This window comes from Sparus aurata, chromosome 23 (assembly GCF_900880675.1).
Source record: "Sparus aurata chromosome 23, fSpaAur1.1, whole genome shotgun sequence".
NCBI lineage: Eukaryota > Metazoa > Chordata > Actinopteri > Spariformes > Sparidae > Sparus > Sparus aurata.
This window is the reverse complement of record NC_044209.1, coordinates 23,573,978-23,595,495: the sequence shown is the minus strand read 5'-3', so window position 1 is coordinate 23,595,495 and position 21,518 is coordinate 23,573,978. Positions and strand designations below refer to the sequence as shown.

The following is a 21,518-nucleotide window of genomic DNA, read 5'->3' as shown; positions in this document are numbered from 1 at the left end:
TTCTGAGGGCGACATACATTCATTTTGAGAATGAATTTGGAATCGAACTGAACATCAATCCGATCAGGACGGCTTCGTAACTATTTTAGCGCCGACTTGTTATTTTCAAACCTCCGGGAAAAGGGGCCCCATCACTGTCTGAAGCTTAAACGCTTGAATATTTAATGTCGTCTCAGATGAGTTTCATGTCAAACTCATTTAACAAAACACAACAAAAATAAATAAACCGGATGATCAGTCGATCCGTCGCGGTGTTTCGAAACACTAACTGATCCTGAATCCGAGCAGCTCCTGGGGGATTCTAAAATTAGACGTAGATCTATATCTATGTCCCCGCCGACTGTCAGATCCACCACGTTTCAGCCTTTCCTCATCTCTACCGAGGAGCCATTTTCATCCTTTTTCCCTCCTCTTTGGCTACAGACCACATTAATATTTTACAGTGAGCACCGGGCTGAGGCCAACCCGCCCAGATGACCTGCCACAGCAGCTGAAACGAATTTAACTTGTGCCACAGAGTTGGATTGGTATTTAAGGTGCCTTTGCAGCGCGCCGCACATACGTACCAACCGTACGTGAGAGATCTTTTCGGTAAAGAATAAATCCCTCATACAAAATGTAATAGATGTATCCCACGCTTCCCCGTCCCCTCCTTTTGTCTGTCTTGGAGGTTTTCCAAATGCAAAGACCAAACACATTCCCGAGCATACATATTCCTCGTCGTCTAGAGATGTAGTTAAATAACCCGGAGCTCCGATAATATTTAAAAGGATTAACACGTACCTGCGGTGCTCAGGGAGGATATTAGCGGGAACAACAGTCTGATAATTCACACACAGTTTCAACATGCTGTACTCTAACATCACATGGCATTCCAACGTGAAGTACGCTGTTTACAGAGGCGGCACAGGATCATGAATAGCGATGGCGGATCGTCTGGGATCGGCCAGTGGAACAGACAAGACGAAGAGAGTCATCTCCGATCGTCACATCGAGCTGCTGGCCAGATGCGACCGCAGACTGCCGAGCAAACGTTTAGCTTTTTTTAAACGGCAGGATCAATACGCGTTTCCAGCGATATTCCTTTGTCGGCCGTTACAACAAGGGGGTCAAACAGGAGTCACGAGGCGTTTTGCGGCGCTCCCGGTGATCGAGGCGATGCCGCGGCGGACATTCAGAGGGCCTTCGATTCAATTACATTTTCATTCAGTTATTACCTCGCTACTGTTCCTCATTAAATCACCCCGATGATTCAGTTTAGCAAGTTCAATTGAAAAAACAAGGCTAGCGGAAAAGAATTGAACACTTTTGGAATTGGAGAAGAGCAAGAAGAGACGCTGCGGATCCGAGCCCGTCGCGTTAATTGTGTTAATGGATGCACAGCAGCGTGGTGAGACGCACGTCGACGAGGAATCTGACACGTTTTATTTCAGTTGTGTTTCTTCGACAGACAAGGCTGTGTCCAAAATCACTCACTACTCCGTATATAGTGCACTGCTTAGCAAGCACACCGTTTTAATTTTTAGTGCTGTCCGAACTTCTCGTGGGGATTACTATACCCTATATAGTGGACTCAAAGTATCCCACAATGCATCGCGAAAAGTAATGTACAACTGATGGTCACTGCTTTTACACAATATCCATCATCAGTGCATTGCGCTGGGAGAAAAGTGGCGTCTGAGCCCGAAAGTGCTTTTTTTCTCTCTGCTGATGAGCTCCCTATATAGTCCACTATGTTGGACTCCCCCGTGTAGTGACTATGGAGTAGGGAATGAGTGAGTGACACAGACACAGTCAAAGTCCGCTGCCTCTGATCCACACAGACTGGACCTCTTTGTCACTGCTCAGGGGCACCCCTAGAATCTTTTCTTAGGGGGGCACTGAAAATCTCGGGGTGGCCACCAAAAGGGTGGTGATCCATACCGACTGGCTGGCTAAACATTTACTCATTTTCATCTTCTTCCCATTATTGATTAACAGTGTATAAATACACTTTAAAGTGGGGCGCACAGTTGCCAAGTCTGCTTATTATAAGCGACTTTGGGCTTGTTTTTCTGTAAAGTCGCTTATAAATATTGGTAGTCGTTGCGGGTTTTTGGGCTTGTTTATCAAAGTATTCCTCTTCCTATTGTATTGCATGTCATATTGTTTTGAAGTCCTGGAACTAAAACAAAAAAGGATCATAACAATAATGAATACAATGATATTTCTGGATTCAGGGTCGTGTGTGTGCAAAGTGTAATAAACTCTCTCTTTTTTTGTTTTTCTACCACGAACGGAGAAGTCGCTTGTTTTGGGCTTGTTTTCATAGGCCCGCTTGCTTGTTTCTCTCGTTATATCTGGCAACACTGGTGGGTGCCCCCCTGGCCCCCCTTTGGGAGTGTCACTGTCGCCGCCCCGGGAATAAAGAGAGCTACATGCTGGAAACAGATCTCATCACTGTAGACGATGGACACTGAACACCACCGCCGTATTTTAAACAAAGACTGCGTTCAGGCAGACACTGTTGAATAATAATGTATTCCATATTAGCGTGAATCCAGACTTATTCTTTGTCATCTTCATTTTCCTTCCGATTTTAATTCATTACACAAAAGAAGGAGACACACACCATTTATCCCTGTGAAACTCCCGCTGAGTTTGGAAATTGCCTGTGATCGAGAGCAAAACGCAGCAAAGAACCCCTCTTCATTTTCTGTTTTTTTTTCTCTTTTTTATGATAAATTCGACTCGTTCGTTTTGTTAAACATGATAAATCTCTTTGGAACGTCTTGGCTTTGATTCCCAGACTAAAGAGGCTGGCCTTTTGTAAGTCAGCCACGTGCGCTTCCGCGACAGTCGTCCTGCATTAGAATGAAAAGCGGCATATTGACGACTGATTTGCGCGGATTTTCAAGTTCAGCGTGCAGTTTAAGGAGCGTGGCTTGCCTCGTGTGGAGCCTTGATGGAGGTTTGTTCGTTTCCAGGCGCTGTACGATGCTATTTCGCTTCGGACGGCAGCGTCGAGGCAAACTCGAGTCGACCGTGAACTGAGGATGAACTACATTTGAACTCCCCGTTATCATCTTGCTAATAAACTCCCCCAAAGCATCTTGTGGTATCCAAAACTGGCTGTGGACCATTTATCAGCTTTTTGGTATACTTTTATATTTGTATCACTAAATATATGCATATAGTGGGAATCTCACAAGGATGGCGTGTTTACAGGAGCTCGCGGCTACATTTGCACATATTTCAACTATCGCCAGCTTAAAATATAGCCGGTGTGCTAACAAATCTATTCAAGGAACAAAATACCTCGATATGAAGTGCAAATAGCTAAAGGTTGATTAAATATGTCGACCCAGCAGCAGCATTCTGTGCAGACGGAGACTGACGCTGACATTTCCCAACAGTTTTATGACACACATTACCAATTTTCCGCGACGCGACAAATGGCGAAAGCACATTTACCCGCCATCATTTCTCGCCCTGATATTCATCCTGACATTTTGTGAGTTACCTTAAATTTTCCACAGAGGGAGAAAATCCTCTGAATCAAGGTTCTGTCCGTATTACTGGATATGTGCAACTAATGTCTCGCGCCGAAGGAGTTTGTGCAGCCTCCTCCTCGGCGGTGTCACGCTGACCTACAGCTCCGTAATGAATTGGGAGAAGGAGAAGGAGAAGAAAAAAAAAACGGAGGGAAAAAGTGACTGTGATAGGTAATTTCCTGGAAAGGTTCATGTTCAGGTGTTTAACTGATAGTGCTGCCAGAAAATAACCTCTCGGATATAAGAAAAAGACAGACGGCTTCGTTCCCCCGCACGCTTCCTGTCCGGGAAAATCAACATACCCCGAAGGCCGCATTGAGGAAGGAGCGCGTATCGCATCGGCTCATATTCAAAGTAAACAATTGTTGCACTGCAGAGAATGAAATCAGACACAGATGCTGCTTAATTTGGTGTCTTTAATGACCGGTTTTATTCCATTTGTGTCTGATGATGGTTTCAGCCATATGGCTTTGCTCTGATGGAAAACAGTTTATGTCTTCTGTAGCCTCTTGTTTATCCACACAGTAATTGATCCTCCTCAATCTTGTCATCTTGTCAGATGCTCCGTCACTGCAGGCCTGGTGCTGGCTCAGTGTGTCCTTGCACATCAAAAAAATAAATAAAATGCTGGATGCCGGAAAGATGCTCTCATTTCGAAGATTACATCTGATCATTTTAAACATCCTGTCTGACTTCAGCTACCTCGTGTGACCTCTTGAGTGATTTATCGATCCTCGTGAACACGTCGTGTAGCGAGCGAGCGTGGATGACCGCCGAGGGAGGACTCGAGTAAAAAGTTGCTCCGCGTGTTGATGATCGGACGAGTTCTGTCTGCGACCGACTTCAGCGAGATCCTGAAGCGTCGGCCATTTTCCTCCGGCGAGGAAATCTATCATGTTCAGACTGTCATGTTAATTGGTTCTGCTTAACTGAGCCAGATCTGCAACATTACCAGGATGTAAATTTTAGCCTCTGACTCTGACGTATTCAGGTGTGACTTCCAATTACAGCTCGCAGTTCTTGTGCTTCACTTTGAGCGAGTGCACATTCTGAGAGCGTTTCAGCGCCACGTTTTTCCACACGTGGGAAATCTATACACGGAGACAACCAATCACATGTGGACACGTGTGATTCACATGTGGAAATGGGATTTTACATGTGGTAATTGTGAAAATGTGGAATTCATATGTGACGAAGCACATTTCCATGTTTGATTTCCACATGTTAAAATGCTGTGCTACTCTATATTCTATACTATAATTCCATTATCACATGTTGAAAGAATTTGTTCACATTTGAAAAAAGCCAATTGTATGTGAAAATGTGGAACTCACATTTGTTCACATGATTCAGCGGCCATGTTTTGCGTCCACACATTAAAAATCACATCCACATTGTGAAAAGAAGAAAATCACGGATGAATGTCTATCGCTCGCATGTGAAAATCTAAATTTCACATGAGGACAATTGAGTTCAGAGAAGCCAATCACTTTTGCAAGATGCCAGAAATGCTCTTATTTTGAAGATAACATTTGATAATTAAATAATTGCTGTCGGACTTCAAAGCAGATCAGACTGCAGAATCACGTGTTGTTCAACATGGACTCAAGTCCAACCTTTGACTCACTTTTACCTGAAACACAGCTGACATGATATTTAGCTCCGCAGGGATCGACCGGCGTGTCATGTGTGTACTTTCTGTTTCTGTTCTGAGTCAACAGCTGACAGTCACACTGGCGAGGGGCTCGTCTCGTCGATGATGCGTGTGCTGCTGCTTCGTGGCGGGGACCGGCGCATCGCGACTGCTGCTCGTGTTTGTTGTGGCAACATCAGTGGCGGAATATCGAGGGCAATTGTGATCAAATTGAACGAGTTTGGCCTGAAGTGCTCTCATCAGCTCATCCAAACGGCGAATAAACAAACAAGAAAAAGGAGAACAATAAGAGAATGAAATCATCTTTGAGAGGAGCGGACGGACTGCTGTTGCTTTATTGAATCACAGATGAGCCGTTATGTAAGACTTTTATTTTTGGGTTTTTTAAGGGTTGTGCTATATATTTATTTCCAGGTTTGTGAAGAGAAATCGGGGCCTTTTTATAGCCGGTGAAGTTCAAACGAGACACTGAAGTTGGGAAAAAAAAAGCAATATCCTCCTTTTGCGTCTCGTGATTTGAGATAAGATTGCCTCCATATTCTCCCCGGACTTTAAACCAGTTAAAAATAGACTAATTTTCCCGGCTTATATGCACTGTTATGGACTAATGATGCGGGAGTCCAAACATCCTCATAGTTTCCCCTCATCGCCGCGCTTTATTTCATGATGTTTTATGTCCAAAGGGCATCTGAACACAGCTTCAGATCTCAGCGCTGCAGTCTGGCGATGTGGGAGAGAGAAGTACCTGGCTCGCCCACTGTTGGAAGTGGGACGGTCTTCTGGGGAATCGCGGGAAGAGAGCGGGGAATAGGGTTTTTGATCAGGACCAGCTGTCACTTCTGTCCTCAACTATTCTGTCGAAGCCGGCAGTCCTGCAGAACTGCACCTAATAATGGGGCTTATTTAAAGTGCGGGGAGGCTGTTTAATTAGTCTCACTGTGTTGTGCTTTATGCATTCAACAGACGCGCTTTACCTGTCGCTCTGCAGAGACCAAAAACAATAACGTAGATTAATGGCATTGTTTATGACAGGGTGGAATAAAACCCCGCGTCGGGCTCAGACGTGTTGTGTTTCGCCGCCGGCGGATCTGCTGGTTAGTGTGAGTCGGTGGTGACTGGCGACTCTGAGATGTGAAGTCGGCGATCGATAAAGGTACAAGACACCGGAAGGAGTAGAAAGCCGAGTCCTGTGGGGGACAACAGTGAAAGGCACATATGATGGAAAGGACATGTAAGTTAAAAGCGACCTCAACGGACACACAAGAAAATCTGTAGAGTTTCGACAAAAGGTTGACGGTAAACACGATCCACAGGGCTAAATAGAAGTCGCGACCCAGAACAAGAACACGCGCCAACTGTCAGTAAACCTCGTTACCACCCGATCCGAGCCACATTCACAGGATTGGCCATTTTAGACGGTTAGGTATGGCAACACCACTTGGACAATCCATCGCTGCATTCATTGCAGAGGGGGAGCTTTGCTGCACCGAGCTGCCAGAGATGATGGACTCGAACCCGCATGTGCAACTCAGATGAGGTAGAAGTAGAGGAAGAACGAAACACGTCGCCTTGGCCAGTTTGAGAGAAAAAAAATGGAGCGAGGTCTTCATGAATTTGGAATCTGACAAAGGTTCTTCTTCTTCATCTTCTGCTTCTTCTTCTACTTCAGTAGGAACTGATCAGTCATGTGCGTTTAATGTTCACAACAACAGAAATTAATCAGAAAAAGGGTGTTTCGGTTACCTCAGCGAATAGAAAACAGAACTCTCAAAATGATCCATCCGGACAGGTTTCGACAAAGAACTGAACATTTCGAGGACGCTGCACCAGTTTCCGCTACACAGTATGTGCGTCTAAATAACTGGCAGCAGGAAAGCATTTTTTTTTTTGCCATTTAGTTTAGAGGAGTTTGGAGGAAATGGGCGGATAAATAATTCAGCAGGAAGCCACGAGAAGGCAAAGAAATGGACTGACTGGTTTGGGAATAAATGTGTGATGAATGTGAAGTAAACTAATTGGAGGGAGCCTGAGTGAGAAGTGTCGGGGTGGGGCGGCCTCTGCGGTCGAATTTCCCGCTCGAGCTTCATTACAGGTGCGACGTACGAACGTGAGATCGCGAGGACGGAGGTGCAGCAGCAGCGTCGCCTTTAAAAGTCTACTGTTACTCCTTATTTATGCCGCTGCAGTCATCTTTGTGGGATTACACATTAGAAAAAGTCCCAAAAAATCACAACGTCTTTGAGAATCAGTGTGTGTTACATAATTAGATCCCGCGGAGCATCAAAGCGGAGCGCTCCGCGTGCTCGGCGGTGGAGGTCAGACTCCGTGTTGAGGAAAAACAAAAACAAAAAAAGAAAACCCTCCACCATCGCCGCGCCTGATCCGATCACGGGGAACGGCAGCATCCTCTGTATTTGTTTTTCCTCCTGAAAGTTGCACCTTAACCGTGACAAAACAATGCCTCCCACTCCATAACAGACCCCGCTAAGACCCTGCGCTGTGGCCTGTGGGCTTGTTTTCCGTGTGTGCCAAACATGTACGCATCCACTTGTTGAGGGCAGGAGTGAGGAATGACTCATTTGACCAAAGGCTTTTTTTTTTCTCCTTTTTTTTCATCTCTCTCTCTCTCTCTCTGTCTCTGTCTCTCCATTTTTTCCTCCACTTCCCAGTGAACCGATGGGTTTTGTTCTTTGTGCCGCTGTAATCACAAACATGTCAGTCAGGGTGTAATGATGGGATTATTCATCGCGCACTGGCCGCAGTATCTCTCACTTCAAATGTCCTGACTGACTGTTGTTGATGAATAGTCGCTCACACCCCTCGATTGATATGTGCAGTCGGACTCGGGAGTCACAACGCCGCACAATTACCCTTTTTTTGTTTTTATTCTTTCTATTGTCTGACGGTTGAGGCCAGAAGGCGCCTGATACTTAAAACGGGAAGCAACCAGAATAAATACTGTCAAATCTGCAAACTGCGAATATGCTGACATCTTTACGTTGGAGCTTCACATTTATTCGTGTTCGGTTTTCAACTTGCTGTCGCGAAACCGCGGTGTTTACATGCTCTTGTTTGATTTCGGTGTACAGGAACCACTTGGAGGGTTCTGAAAACATCGTGTTTTCTCCTCATGTGGTTCCGTCCCCACAAATACAGCTGGAAACTGACCCAATGGTTTCATGCTAATAGGAAAATAATAGTAAACAGTGAGTTTAGGTATCCCCGAGGTAGGAAAAGTTGGACAAAGATGGTACAATACAAAGATTTAGGTCTAGAGTTAGAATTTAAATGTATATTCAAGTGTGAAAAGTGATCTTTATTGTTCTAAATCAAAACTTTAGACAGCAGGCAGCATTTCCAAGACTCTTTTCAGAGACAAAGACAGAAGAATCAAGTAAATGAACATTTTCATTCCTTAAGAGAACTATCTGAAAGTATTAGATTCATCACAGGAGACAGAATAATATGAGTTGACAACAAATTATATTATTAATAATGAAGTAACAGACACCTGAAAAACACATTATGTTTATGCAGAAGTTCTCCTTAACTTTAACACGTAATTGTTGTTTATCATAATTCCGCATGGATTTAATTTAATCGGAAAAGCACACAATGACAATAATAATAAATAAATAATAAATAACAATAAATGTGCAACCTCAGGTGGAGCTTATGTAACAGAATTAGATGGAACATCTGATTTAAACTGTTTTAGGCAAAGTGACTGTTGAAACGCAGTGTGGAACAGTGGTCTCTGGCTTCGCGGCTGTCTCGGCTAGCTTAAACGCTACCGCCATCCGCTCCAACTCCAATGATGGCCCATGGACGATGGATGATGAACATAGTACATATGGTAGAAATGTTAATATGGTACATGTGATATTTGAACATATTCTTGGTTTGCCCATCGATAAAATGACATTTCATTCTGGTGACTTGGCTCGAAATAAAATATGTTCCCTCCTACACCTTCCTGACAGGATTAGTCCGGTGGCCTATAATGACAGACAAAAAAAAACCCAAATTGACATTTAAATTACTTTCTTTTTCATTCTATATTTCTACCTCAGTATAATCATATTCTTTTTTAAGGTATTATTTTGAGGATTACAGTCGTCCGCCCACATCGCAGCCGCCGCCGTCTCCAGAACGTGCTTTCCGAGGACTCGGGAGCTTATTATGAGTGGACTCCTTTAGAATAATTGATTGTATTTGACATGACATGGAGGAAGCTCGGTGGATTGATACTCCGCGGCGGTGGCCGTGATCAATCCAAATGAGAGTGTGTGCGGGGGCTTTTATTCCTCTGCCAGACTTTATTAGGAAGAACTTCGCTCCTCTGGAGAAAGCCTTTTTTTTTTTTTTTTTTTCCTCCAGAAAACAGCTTGGAACCATTAGTATCTGGGAATGTAAATGAGCGCGATCCCTCACCTCATCACGCCTCAAAATATTCCCCGTGCGCTAATTTGACAGAACGTAATGAAACGCTTGGGCATGTTCCAGAGCACTTTGGCGGTTAGGCATGAAGAGTTGTTATTATCTGCGAAGATGACTTTAGTGTCTTAACAACACAACGCTTCTGATGTGATTCTGTAGAACCGCGCGTTCTGAACGATGAGGCGTCCGGACGAGCTGAATGGGTGTGAAATGGATTCTCCCTCCCTAAGTTACAGAACACGACCTCAATAAAACCGGAGAAATGTGTTTTATTTTTGAGACGTTGATTTTCTGCTCTGTTATTTATTTTGTCTCGCTTTGATAATGTTTTTAAGCGACGGCGAACGGATCCACTCGCGAGGGGATTTTGTCAGCATTTTTCCGAATTACAGAACGGTAATGAGACGTTTTTAGTTTTTTTCTCGGGGACGCTTAATGGGCCTCGACTAGTTTTCTGTTCAGTGAAGTATCACAGAGTCACATTCTGCTCGAGCTGCTATTAATCCGTCTGTTTTTTTTACACTCTCGCTGGAGCAAAGGTAACACTCCTGTAGGCACGCTGGAACTTTTCACTCTCATAGCGGGAATCGCTCAGAGTTACTCCGCGCTCCGGGTTGCGAGTTTGCGCCCCTTGCTTTTCCCTTTTTTGTGGACATGTGGCTGAGAAGCGAGAGAATAAGAGAGCGTTGTGCGGCGTGTCCTCGGTGTGAGGAAGCAAACAGCAGATGGTTGGCAGGGCCTCTTTAGCGCTATGGATTTTATTTACCTACCCACCTGAATGACCCGCGCTGAGCTGTGCAGCTGATGCGGAGAGAGAGGGAGAGAGAAAGAAAGACAGAAAGAAAGAAAGAAAGAAAGAAAGAAAGAAAGAAAAAAAAGCGAGAGTTAACAGTTTGCTCTTGTTTACTCCGGTTCCACTAGATTGCAAGGCCAGAGGAGTCATTTGCCATGCACAGAGAAATTAGCTTGTTTATCAGCATTTTGATTTCCGTCCCGCCTCGCCGTCCCGCTGACATTTCAGACGTAGGCTACATGATCCATGACTGATTCCCAATCAAAACGGAGCGGGCGCCACCGGAGTAAAGTATTCGGCTCGCGCCGTTTTCATTGTTTCATAATTAAATGTGTGATGATTAGCGTCGAGCCCCGTCGAGGACGATAGCCTGTTATGTGCACACCTTCGAAAAGGTAACCTTGGACGCTTTGCACATCTGTCCTGTCAATTGGACATGCTCCAAAGATGCACAGCACATTACCGGGGAGACGCCGGTGCTGGTGTCTATATACAGTAGGACGCCGGATGTTTCAAGGTGAATTTTTATTTATTTTTTTTGTGGTATATCTGAGCTGTGGCGATGCCGCACCCTCGGACCACCCACCCGCACTTTGGCGTTGAGTTGAACGGCAGACAGCGCCCGAAGTCCTTGAAAGGTTAGGAAAAAATCTTTAGCCATTCATTACTGTAAGGGAGGAAGTGGGGGAAAAAGTGATGGAAAATAATGAAAACTAATACTCTGTCTCGTCACCGTGCTATCTGAAGAAATGTTTAATATCCCATTACAGGCCCAGAAGTAACCACAGTTCTATACTGTCAAGAGACAAACATAATCCGGAGGGAAATTACCCATCAGGAAGGCAATACTGTTACTGAGATGCAATTACCAGGCCACTTGTGAGACTTTCAGCCCAGTATCCATGGGTGCATGTGTGTGTGAGGCCGGTCGATATGTGCATAACAGCTCTTATGTTTTGCAGAGTAAATTGGATTCTTTGCAGGAGAACAGTTAATTTAGAATATGTCCAAGATGCAAATGATTGATGTGACTATATCGTTACAACTGTAGGTTTGGGGGTGCCGGGCGGCCTAATGGAAAAAAAAAAAAAAAGAGAGAAAGAATCTTGCAGGAAGGAGCAAGAAGGAGGAGGAAATGACTTTTATCCCGGAACGTATGGAGAATCTTTCCGCGGTCTCCGGTTGGAATGATTCTGGATTTTTTTTTTTTTTTTTTTCGGTCAGGCTGTTTATACATTAATTTCCAAGTAAATATCGCTTAATTTGGGGGAATGGCAAAAAAAACAGGGCGCACGCTTGGATCCTGCCTCGCATTGTGGGGCTGCTGTGCTCGTATTTGTTGGTAGTTAAATAAACGGCGTGTCTCACCGAGGATTTAATGTACCAATTTAGCGCTGAATCACAGAGCCCGCAAACAAAGAAGAAACAGCGCGGATTGGAGTGAACGTCGGTGTAAACATTTGATAAGGATTTGCTGGAGGCGAACGCTATGCTTTATTATTGATACCAAAATAGCAACCGTAGAAACAAGACCTCGCTCCTGTGCGCCTATGATGTACTTGCCTCTGCAGTGTCACATACCCACAACTCATTCTCTCTCTCACACACACACACCAAAGTCGAACGTAATATTCGTGGCAGTGGCAAATGGCTTCCCCACTATTCATCGGGATAAATTTCTCAAGTCGGGTGGTGGGGGGGGGAGACACATTTCTATTGTACTACAAATGATCACCTTGAATTTCATAATTAATCGCCGCTGCCTTCAAATGAACGCCCCCCCTAACCTTAAACATACCAGACGAAGGGGGAGAAGGAAAAAGAGCTGCCCCCTCGCACTGGAAGTGCACGTGCCTCAGAAATAAAAACTGCCTGCACACACAGAGAGTGTGAGCCTCGCATGCATAATAAATGTATGACAAAACAATACCCCAGGCGCCCCGGTATTAATGATATGCAGCGAACTCATTATTAAAGTTCCAAAACAGCTCCTGGAGTAACACAGATGGAGTCAATTAAGCAATGAGCATACTCGCTTGCCTGCCGTTTCATCTCCTTTCTTTTATCTCCCCGCACATTACTCCGTGGATGTAATTAGCTGTATGTTTCTCCCTTCGCAACATAATGTCCAGTGATAATAACAGTTATTTTCACTTGTAATTTCAAGTAATGCACTGCTTAATAAATGTACCAGATTTGCTCGCACCGCGTCCTTGGGTGTTTCGTGTGCGTGTGTGTGTGTGCACTGCGAGGAGGTGTTGAGGATAATACCGAGCTAAACCACTGTTTTTTTTGTTCTTTTTTTCTTTTCCCCTCTCCTTGTTTGTGCTCCCAGAGACCTGATGCCTTCGACGCTGGAGGGGCAGATCACCATGGAGAAGACGCCCAGCTACTTTGTGACTAACCATGCCCCCAAGCGCATCCACTCCATGGCCAGGGACATCAAGCTTATTATCGTGGTGCGTAATCCTGTCACCAGAGCCATTTCAGACTACACGCAGACTTTATCCAAGAAACCCGAGATCCCCACCTTTGAGGTGCTGGCTTTTAAGAACCGGACGCTGGGGCTCATAGACGCCTCGTGGAGCGCGCTGCGTATCGGAATATACGCGCTCCACCTGGAGAGCTGGATGCAGTATTTCCCCCTGTCGCAGATGCACTTCGTCAGCGGGGAGAGGCTCATCGTGGATCCCGCCGGCGAGATGGCCAAGGTGCAGGACTTCTTGGGGCTCAAGCGGATCGTCACAGACAAACACTTTTACTTCAACAAGACTAAAGGATTCCCGTGTCTGAAGAAGCCCGAGGACAGCAGCACTCCCAGGTGCCTCGGCAAGTCCAAAGGGAGAACTCACCCCAAAATAGACCCGGACGTGATTCGGCGGCTGCACAAGTTCTACAAACCCTTTAACATGATGTTCTACCAAATGACCGGCCAGAACTTTGAGTGGGAGCTGGAGGAGGACAGTGTAACCCGGAGCTCTCAGGACTAGTAGACTCGCGGCGCGGCACGGCACGGCGCGGCACGGCACGGCGCAGCCACACCACCAGCCTTCTCCATGAAAACTACTTATTGTCTCCGCTTTCGTCCTCAGAGCGAGCGCTTGAGCACGCCAACCAATCATGGCTGTCTTTGCAGTGTCTGTATCCATTAGCAAGAGTTTACTGACATGCTTTTCTCTCTCTCTCTCTCTCTCTCCCCCTTCAATACTAATGTTGTTGATGATGGCGAATCATTACTGTATATACTAAACATAAAATATATTTATATTTGTGAAAAGGAGATGATTTATTCCATTTTTGTTTTCAAAGCATAGAGCTGATATAAGTAAAAAAAGAAAAAAAAATCACGTTGACTATGGCAATGCATGCGATGAGTTAAGTGTCCTTACCTCATGAGCCCTAAGGGTAAACTCTGCCTGTTTCTTCTCCCTTTACTTTCCTGCCGTTTGTTGCCCTCACTCCCACTCACCAGCATCCAGAACGAAAAGATATTCTGTTTCAGTGGCCGAGGCCGCGCTGCGCTCTGTATCATGTCTTTTTCACACACCGTCCCGCTGCTTTACGAGAAAGACAAAACGAAAAATATGAAGTGATGGACACGCAAGTACAGTAGAGTCACCCTTCGACGTGTGCTCGTCCTTTTCGGTCGTCCGTATTCTGAGTGGAGACAATCCTTTTTTTCTTTTTCTTTTTCTGTCAGTCTAAGTTTACCAAAGTGTTCATTTACTCAGTGTCGGTATTCTAGTTGCTCCGCGCTCATTAATTGCACACGCACTCAATAAGGGAGCTGACGTACAGCGGCCATCATTCAATAATTGGATTGTTTCACTGCATAGCCGGACATTAGCATACTGATGACCACACACTCAGGTGTGCTGCAGTATCAGTGGTTTTTTGGCATAATTTGACTATTGAATCCGTGTAGTACAAATATCAAAGGTGAGCCGCGGATCAAACAATCCTGCTTCTTGACGAAAAAAAAAAAACATTTCCTGCCGCCAAAATCATATGGGTTAACTCTTGCAAGAGCGCCTTTTGTTGTTTTTTTTTCCCCCTGCGGACCTTCTTCTCGTCACAGTAATACGTGTCAATGAGGGTGAAGAACAAACAGCGGAAAAGGACCGAGCAGAAGTTTGTTAACAAACATCTGCGGCCTTCTGTCGTTGGGAGATTAATAGCGTGTTAAATAAGCCACCGCCGCCGCTGGAACAATGTCAATGTCAGAGAGGGTTTGCTGTCAAGGAAAAAAAAAAAAGCTACACACGTGCCCAGCTAAACTACCAAGCCATTACTGTGTGTTCTTAACTTGAATGTGATGATGATGATGTGTGCCAGGGAAATGTGCTGTAACCAGAGGTTTATGCTACCAAACACCTGTGATGAGCGGGACTGAGCCGGCTCGTGTTTGAACGTAACAGGGTTTTTTCTTTGCTGTGAAATGCTCCTTTACATGACCCGTCGTCTCTCTCTTCTATCGTTCTTCTTCTTTTTTTTTTTTTTTTGCATAACTCGCTGTGCGTCTGTCTGTTGTCTCTGGACTTTTCATCAATTGAGACAATCAATACAGTCAATGAGTCAATAAATACAGTCTGCTACACATCACTGGTTGCCGCAGCTATGATGCATTGCTCTGTTAATCCTCCCTGTTCTCCGGCCATGGATGGCTGGATTGGTTCACTCTCTGCAGACCTCTCTGTCACCCTGGGGAGGCCGGCACCAGCAGCTACTTACACAGAGCAATTGATTCAATCAAAGTAAGCACTATACTGCCCTTTGTAGCGCCAAGCCTGAACACTTACCCCTGAGTCTCGCTATCCCAGAGTCACAACTTCCACTTTGAGGCTTTTCTGTGCAGCCATCCCTCGGTGTTTTCTTGTCAGTCTCTCTCTCTTTCTCTCTCTCTCTCTCTCTCTCTCTCTCTCTCTCTCTCTGCACTTTTTCCTCCCCTCTCTTCCCCCTCCTCACACTCCTCTGAGCTGGTTTCACAAAAGGCGCGGCGCTCTGTATAAAGATAACTGCAAAGCGAGACATGCTAATCATACATTTAAGAAAAAAAAAAAAGCCTCTATCGTTATTTATTAACGCACGTTTTTCGCCCCCGAGCTTTTCGGAGCATGTATAATCCACCTTCACAACCAGACAGTCCCTCCTACACGGGGTAGAGACGCTCAAAGAAACCCACAGGAGGCAACCCCCACAGTGTCACCGGGACAGATGAGGACTCCATTTTCTATCTATGAATATGCACCCGTGCTGTCATTTGCATTTGCAGGATCACACGCGTGAGGGAATTCCCCCTCCGAAGCTCAAAAACTTGGATCCAACCTCTCATTAACCAAAACACACGCACACCTTTCTCTGTTGTACCTCGTGCACGCGCTCAGGTACGGGCAAAGAGCGCTGCGATGCATCCTGCGAGGATTAGGACGCATGAAAGACACGCTAAGACGTCCTTCATGTGTTCCTCCCCGCGGGGGGTCATCAGCGTCTTTCCAGCGTCGACTCGAGAAGACTGCGGCGATGAGCGAGCGCCTAAGTGCAGTCACTTCAGAACGAAGTACAAATTCATATTTGTCAGTCGTTGCTGACAATTTGGCAAGAGCGGAAGCGGTAATTCGCGGCGTGAAAAAGCTACCTGCATGAAGTGATTCGCAGCTCTCCCCGCTCGCGTGTTTATGTTTGGTTGAAGGGCTGTAATCTGTGAACGAGAGGCGCTTTAAAGTTTGTTTTCCTTTCCGTTTCATGATCTATGATTATATGCTTTACCGCTGAGGGGCATAATGAAGGTTTACCGCGGGCTCGGTTTGAAACAAAGCACTGTGAGTAGTTTGTGTTGTAGAGAAATGAATGCTTGCAAAAAAAAGAAAACCTTCAGTGAAGTCTCCATTACCACCAACTAATTGGATTTTCACTTCATTTGAGTGAATGATTACTATCTGCTCAAAGAGGCACAGTGGCGTCTGAACTGACTTTGCACTGATCCTCTCCAAATGTCGTTCGTTTAAAGGGACAGCTCGTCCCAAAATCAAGGAGGCCGTTCATTTTTTTCGTTCCTCTACCTGCGGATCTGTTTATCCACCTCGGTCGTTCGGATGTGAGTCGCTGAGTTTGTGATATTTCGCCCCCCTGGAGATGAAATGGAACTAGACAGCGCTTCGGGCCTGTGCCGCTCGAAGAGGGAACATTTAGAAATACCGAAACAGCAACGTCTTTTTGTCTTCCAGAAATCATGACCCGGTTACTCGAGATAATCTTTTTAGCCAAACAACACTGTGTCGCCGCGCAATAGGAAACATGTGTCTGCTCATGGATGAGGGATTTGTGCTCTTGGCTGTGTGGGATGTAAACATGAATGGTGTCCTCCTCGGCCGTAACGTTGGCTCGGATGTGTGTAAATGCATAGTGATGGGAGAGGGAAAAGAGCTCCTATATCGAGCTGCTCGCAACGCGGTGTGGATTATCTCGAGTAACCGGGTCATGATTTGTGGAGGGAGATGTTGCATTGTAGCGTTTCAAATGAATTAATTGGGTCCTTCGAGTGCGATTACATTTGATAGTATAGGCGGACACTTTTCCAAAGCCGGCATCTCCACAAAATGGATAGATACGGAACAAAGAGGACACTACGGAAGAAGAGGACAAGTAAGTACTTAGGAATGTCCCTTTAATGTCCGCTGACATCCGAAATTCCTGGTAAGACAAACGCACGAAAAAATCCCATCAGGAAAACAACGTGTGTTCGTCAAACGTTAACAAACAGGGGAGGGTTTTTTTTTTTTCTCAACAGCTGCGAATAACTGCAGAACAAACACGCACGAAAAAATAAATAAGCCGAAAATGAGATGCAACTATGCGCGCTCCCAACGCGCTCATCTTTTTTTATCCCCAAACAAAATCATTCATTTACCCATACTGCAATTGTATCTGCATGGAAATGTTCCCGAGGTGGCTTAGTCGCTCATTGAATTTAGCTGCTACCCATGCACCGGGATCGTATTGATCACCAAATTAAGGATTAAGCAAAATCCCGGCGTCGGTCTCTAGACTCATCTTTGTTTCTCTGTTTTGCAGTATCTTTGTCTTCAGGTGTGTGGAGGGGTGACGGCGTGTCAGGAAAATGAGGACAATGCATCCACCGGTTGCCAATGACAACCTGAACGTTGGTGGCTGAACTCATTGAGATGCGCAGCCAAAACACAACACGTGCATCTCCTGTGTTTCCTTCAGCTGGAGGGATAACCACAACCCCTCGGCTCATTTACACAGCCTCTAAACTTTCCATGAATCTAAAATGTGTTTAAGTGCTGCCCTGCTTTTTGTGTGAATGATGAACTCCATTCCAACTCCACCCCATTTTCCAAGCTGAAACTGTCGTTGACATGCGGACAAAAGTTGCTGTCACAACCGCTAAAAGGTCCAAAACAACGCAACTAAAATCTTTATTTTTAAATATCTCAAGTTACATCATCAGATCTGCAAATCCTGCCATTTCTATAGCAACGCAGTCACCAGAATAAATTATGGCATTATTAGTTTCTGCACACGGATTCATGTTAAATGCATAATATAATGTCTTATATACATATTATAATATATATTATGTTAACGCTCTGAGTCACATTAGATCCTTATCTGATTTTAAACCATTTACCGAGGACAGGGGTAAGATGACTTTTTAACTTTTGGGATTAAAGGTGTAATTGTCTTCCCCCCGGTGTATCAGCCTGACTCAGTGATCGTCGGAGGTGATCGACCTTGTCGGTGTACAAGCGCTGTGATGTTGACTGCCAGGTGGAGCTGGAGGGGAAAAGTACTTAATTTCATGAGCTACATCACAGAGAGGAGAGGGGAACGAGAAGAGAGAGAGAACCGGAGTCTCTGGTGAGTGCTGAAGGCAGTGAGAGTCGTCGTGAACTTTTGCTGTACGCCGACGATACAACACTATTGCCGATAAAACATCTATCTAACGTGACTCAAGCGCAAAAACTCACAGACGAGGTCATGTTTTAATATACTGTTTAAGTTAAGTTTAGTCTCGTTCGCCAAATTCCTTATCCCGAGGTAGCGGCAGGCGATCAAATTAAACGCAAAATCACCTCGAGTAAAACTTTTGGATTTTTCTGGGTTCAAATACTGTTGGAATTATTTGGGATAATGTGAGTACGCAACGCAAAAATACATATCAAAGGTCGTTTTAGACATTTTAATGCTGAATTCTTACATATTAAATATTCAAATATGTATATATATCATCCACATTTGGAAGATAGGTGTTATTTCACATTCAGATTAACTTATATTGATGACATATTGATGGCAGGCAGGTGAGGCGGCTGCAATAGACCACGAGTCCTCGAAACAGCTGGTTAATTTCGATTTGAAATGCAAATCAGGCCGCGTTTGTTCTGAAGAATCAACTCTCTTACAAGTGGACCTTTAAATATGATTTAGAATTAAATATTAAGGAATATAAAGTTTCAACGTATCCTCGGTTTGCAGAAAATGTAGCCTGCCAACATTTATTCTGGTGATTGCGCTGTCCGCAGCCCACAGTCGGTACCAGGAGTCCTCATTACAACCGCTGCCGCTTCCTGAATCATGAACTTCCTCTCCAACCACCTCAGGAGAGGAGAACCGTCCTCCTTATAAATCTTGACTGAAAACCTCTCTGTGGTGCTGCAGCCCCCCCTCCTCCTCCTCCTCCTCCTCCTCCCACCTTCACACCCTCTCTGATGCCTGCCTACACACAGGCCTGCATGAATCCTTCACAGGGACAAAAAAAAAAGAAATTGAATTTAATCTTGTGCGTTTTTTGCAAAATGCCTCACCGCGGCCCGACGGCTTTTAAAATACCTCTGCGAGCTTTTCTGATCAGAAGCATCACAATTAGAGTTGGCGTCAGACACGAAGAAGAAGCCGCTCGGAAATGACCGGAACGGCAGTTCGATTGCAAAAAATACAGGGCAGCTCCTTATCCCGGCCGACGTGGGAGAGGTCCGGCGCACTCAGGATTTGTTCCGGCGCTATTTTTACCCTCCTTGTGTTGTTTACCATTAATTCACTTCTCACTCCCCTGTTAATTAATGAGGCGCCGTGCGTTTCGGCGCAGGTATTGTGGGATGTTTAAAAGGTCCGCTCGAGCAAAGATGACTTCAAAAGCGAAAAAATAAATAAATAAAAAATGAAAATGCCACTCAGGATCGGGCGCTCACAGTTATCACCTAATCACCAATTAAACAGTAATCACTGAAAGATAAACCTGTTGATAATGTAGACCAATAAATTAGGCATACATAATTAATGTATGTTTAATGAAATCAGCAGAAAATCACTTTGGCTGCTCAAACTGTGCCGTGATGATATGCAGTAATCCAGTCGCGACTGAATAGTATTAACCCAGTATCGTCTCCGCGCCGCCCTCCTCCTTTATTAATGCTCGCAGCAGCAACAACAACAACAACACAGGAAGGGATTCAGCTGCAAGTTTAAGACGTAAGTCTGCCTTTTAGAGCATTCTCTCGCATGACTGGTTAAAGCTCCCACACTCAGGCCCCGTCTGAAGGACCCAGCTGGTTTTTTTTTTTAGTTTTTTTTTTGCTGTCCTAATCAGAGAGAGCCAGGTGACTGCAGTTAACTAGACGGTTGGACGGAAAATCTCTCTCTGAGTGCTGCATTCTGCCTCAACAAGCAGGGTTTCAGTGCTCTTTTCTCCTGAAACCTTCCCCCAAGAAATCAGTCTTTCATTCCCCACCCAGAAAAAAAAAGAGAGAACACGGACGATTTGAGGTGTTCAGCAGCCTTTTTCTTCTGACTTTGACACAATGTTTCCCAACATAACGACTGATCAGAGACACAAAAGACGTTTCATAGTAAATCTCTGAACGTGACGGCGCGGTGATTTCCACGTTCAGTTCTTTTAACAATTGGGACACGTTGGATTTTCACCAGTAAGTTTCTGCTTCCTGTGTTGAAAAAAGAAAAAAGGTCAGTCTGGGATTTCTTTCATTCAGCTGGAATCGGGGAACCAGATGATGCACTGTCACCTCCTTTATCTTCTTACAGAACATTTCTTAACGACCACAGTTCACAGCACAGTCAGTCTGATGTAGTGACTCACACGTGTTGCGGCACACAAAACATTCAAATTGGCGGCAAACATTTTTGCAAACCACTGATTCGTTCACATGTGTACACATCATACGTAGGCTGCCATATTGAACGACATCAAACTGAACACAAAGCCGCGTGAGGTTTGTGTTGTTTGCTCAACTATCTTGTGGTTTGCATAAACGTACATTGCCAACATCTATTCTGGCAATCGTCTTGAAGTCTCACATTAAGTGCAATTACCAATTTAATGGCGCCTACTCCTTCGCCCGTATAAAAATTCATGAATATGCAAATGTTATATTTTGTAAATACACTTAAACTTTCAAACAATGAATGTGAAAACAGCCTTGAAATGTCAAAGTCTGCGCAGACGTCGTCCCGCACAGTGAAGCTCAAACGTTCAGCCGTCGGAACGAGAAGTCAAACGCGTTTTCTCACTGGAGGGGGGCTTTAAGATCAGCTTTAAAAAGTACGAAATGCTTCTTCAGAAAAAGAGTCCAGTTATTGGCTTGGTTTGTACTTTTCCGTAATGGGAAGTATAATCTTTAGTTCTGTTATATTAATGTAGAAAAAGGAAAAAAAAAAAAAAAAAATATGTGCTGAGGTACAAAATTTAGCACCCCAGAAGTTATACTGTTGCTGCCTGTTTCTAATAAAGAAGCTTGGTGAAAAATGAAAAAGCCTCCTGGTTGAACAGTGGAAACGCTTCGTGAATACAAATCAGATGAGTCCAGTCTCTGGCTCGCTTGTTTGTTTATAATACTACTACCGACTGTGACACAATAAGATGTATTTATTGCATTAAGTTAGAAATGTTACTGGAACAGCTGTGAGACGACACCAATCCAGGTCATCAGGTGCACAGGAAGGTGCAGGAGCAGCTCCACATTCCTTTAAGGAACAGTGTGTTGCAGTTCCTCCTAAAAAAAATTTTCCCCTGAAACAATTTGGTGCATAATTAAAAACCTCAAATAAGGTGAAATCCAAG

The 21,518-nt window shown here is 44.7% G+C and overlaps 1 protein-coding gene across 1 annotated transcript in view; it reads left to right on the top strand.

Moving 5' to 3' along the window:
- Positions 1-15,022, top strand: part of hs3st4 (heparan sulfate (glucosamine) 3-O-sulfotransferase 4) — an 87,850-nt gene extending 72,828 nt beyond the window's left edge. Inside the window, exon 2 of the mRNA XM_030406461.1 lies at positions 12,756-15,022. Coding sequence (XP_030262321.1) covers positions 12,756-13,410 — 655 coding nt within the window. The 3' untranslated portion in view covers positions 13,411-15,022. The remainder of the gene's footprint in view (positions 1-12,755) is intronic.
- The last annotated feature ends 6,496 nt before the right edge of the window (positions 15,023-21,518 follow it).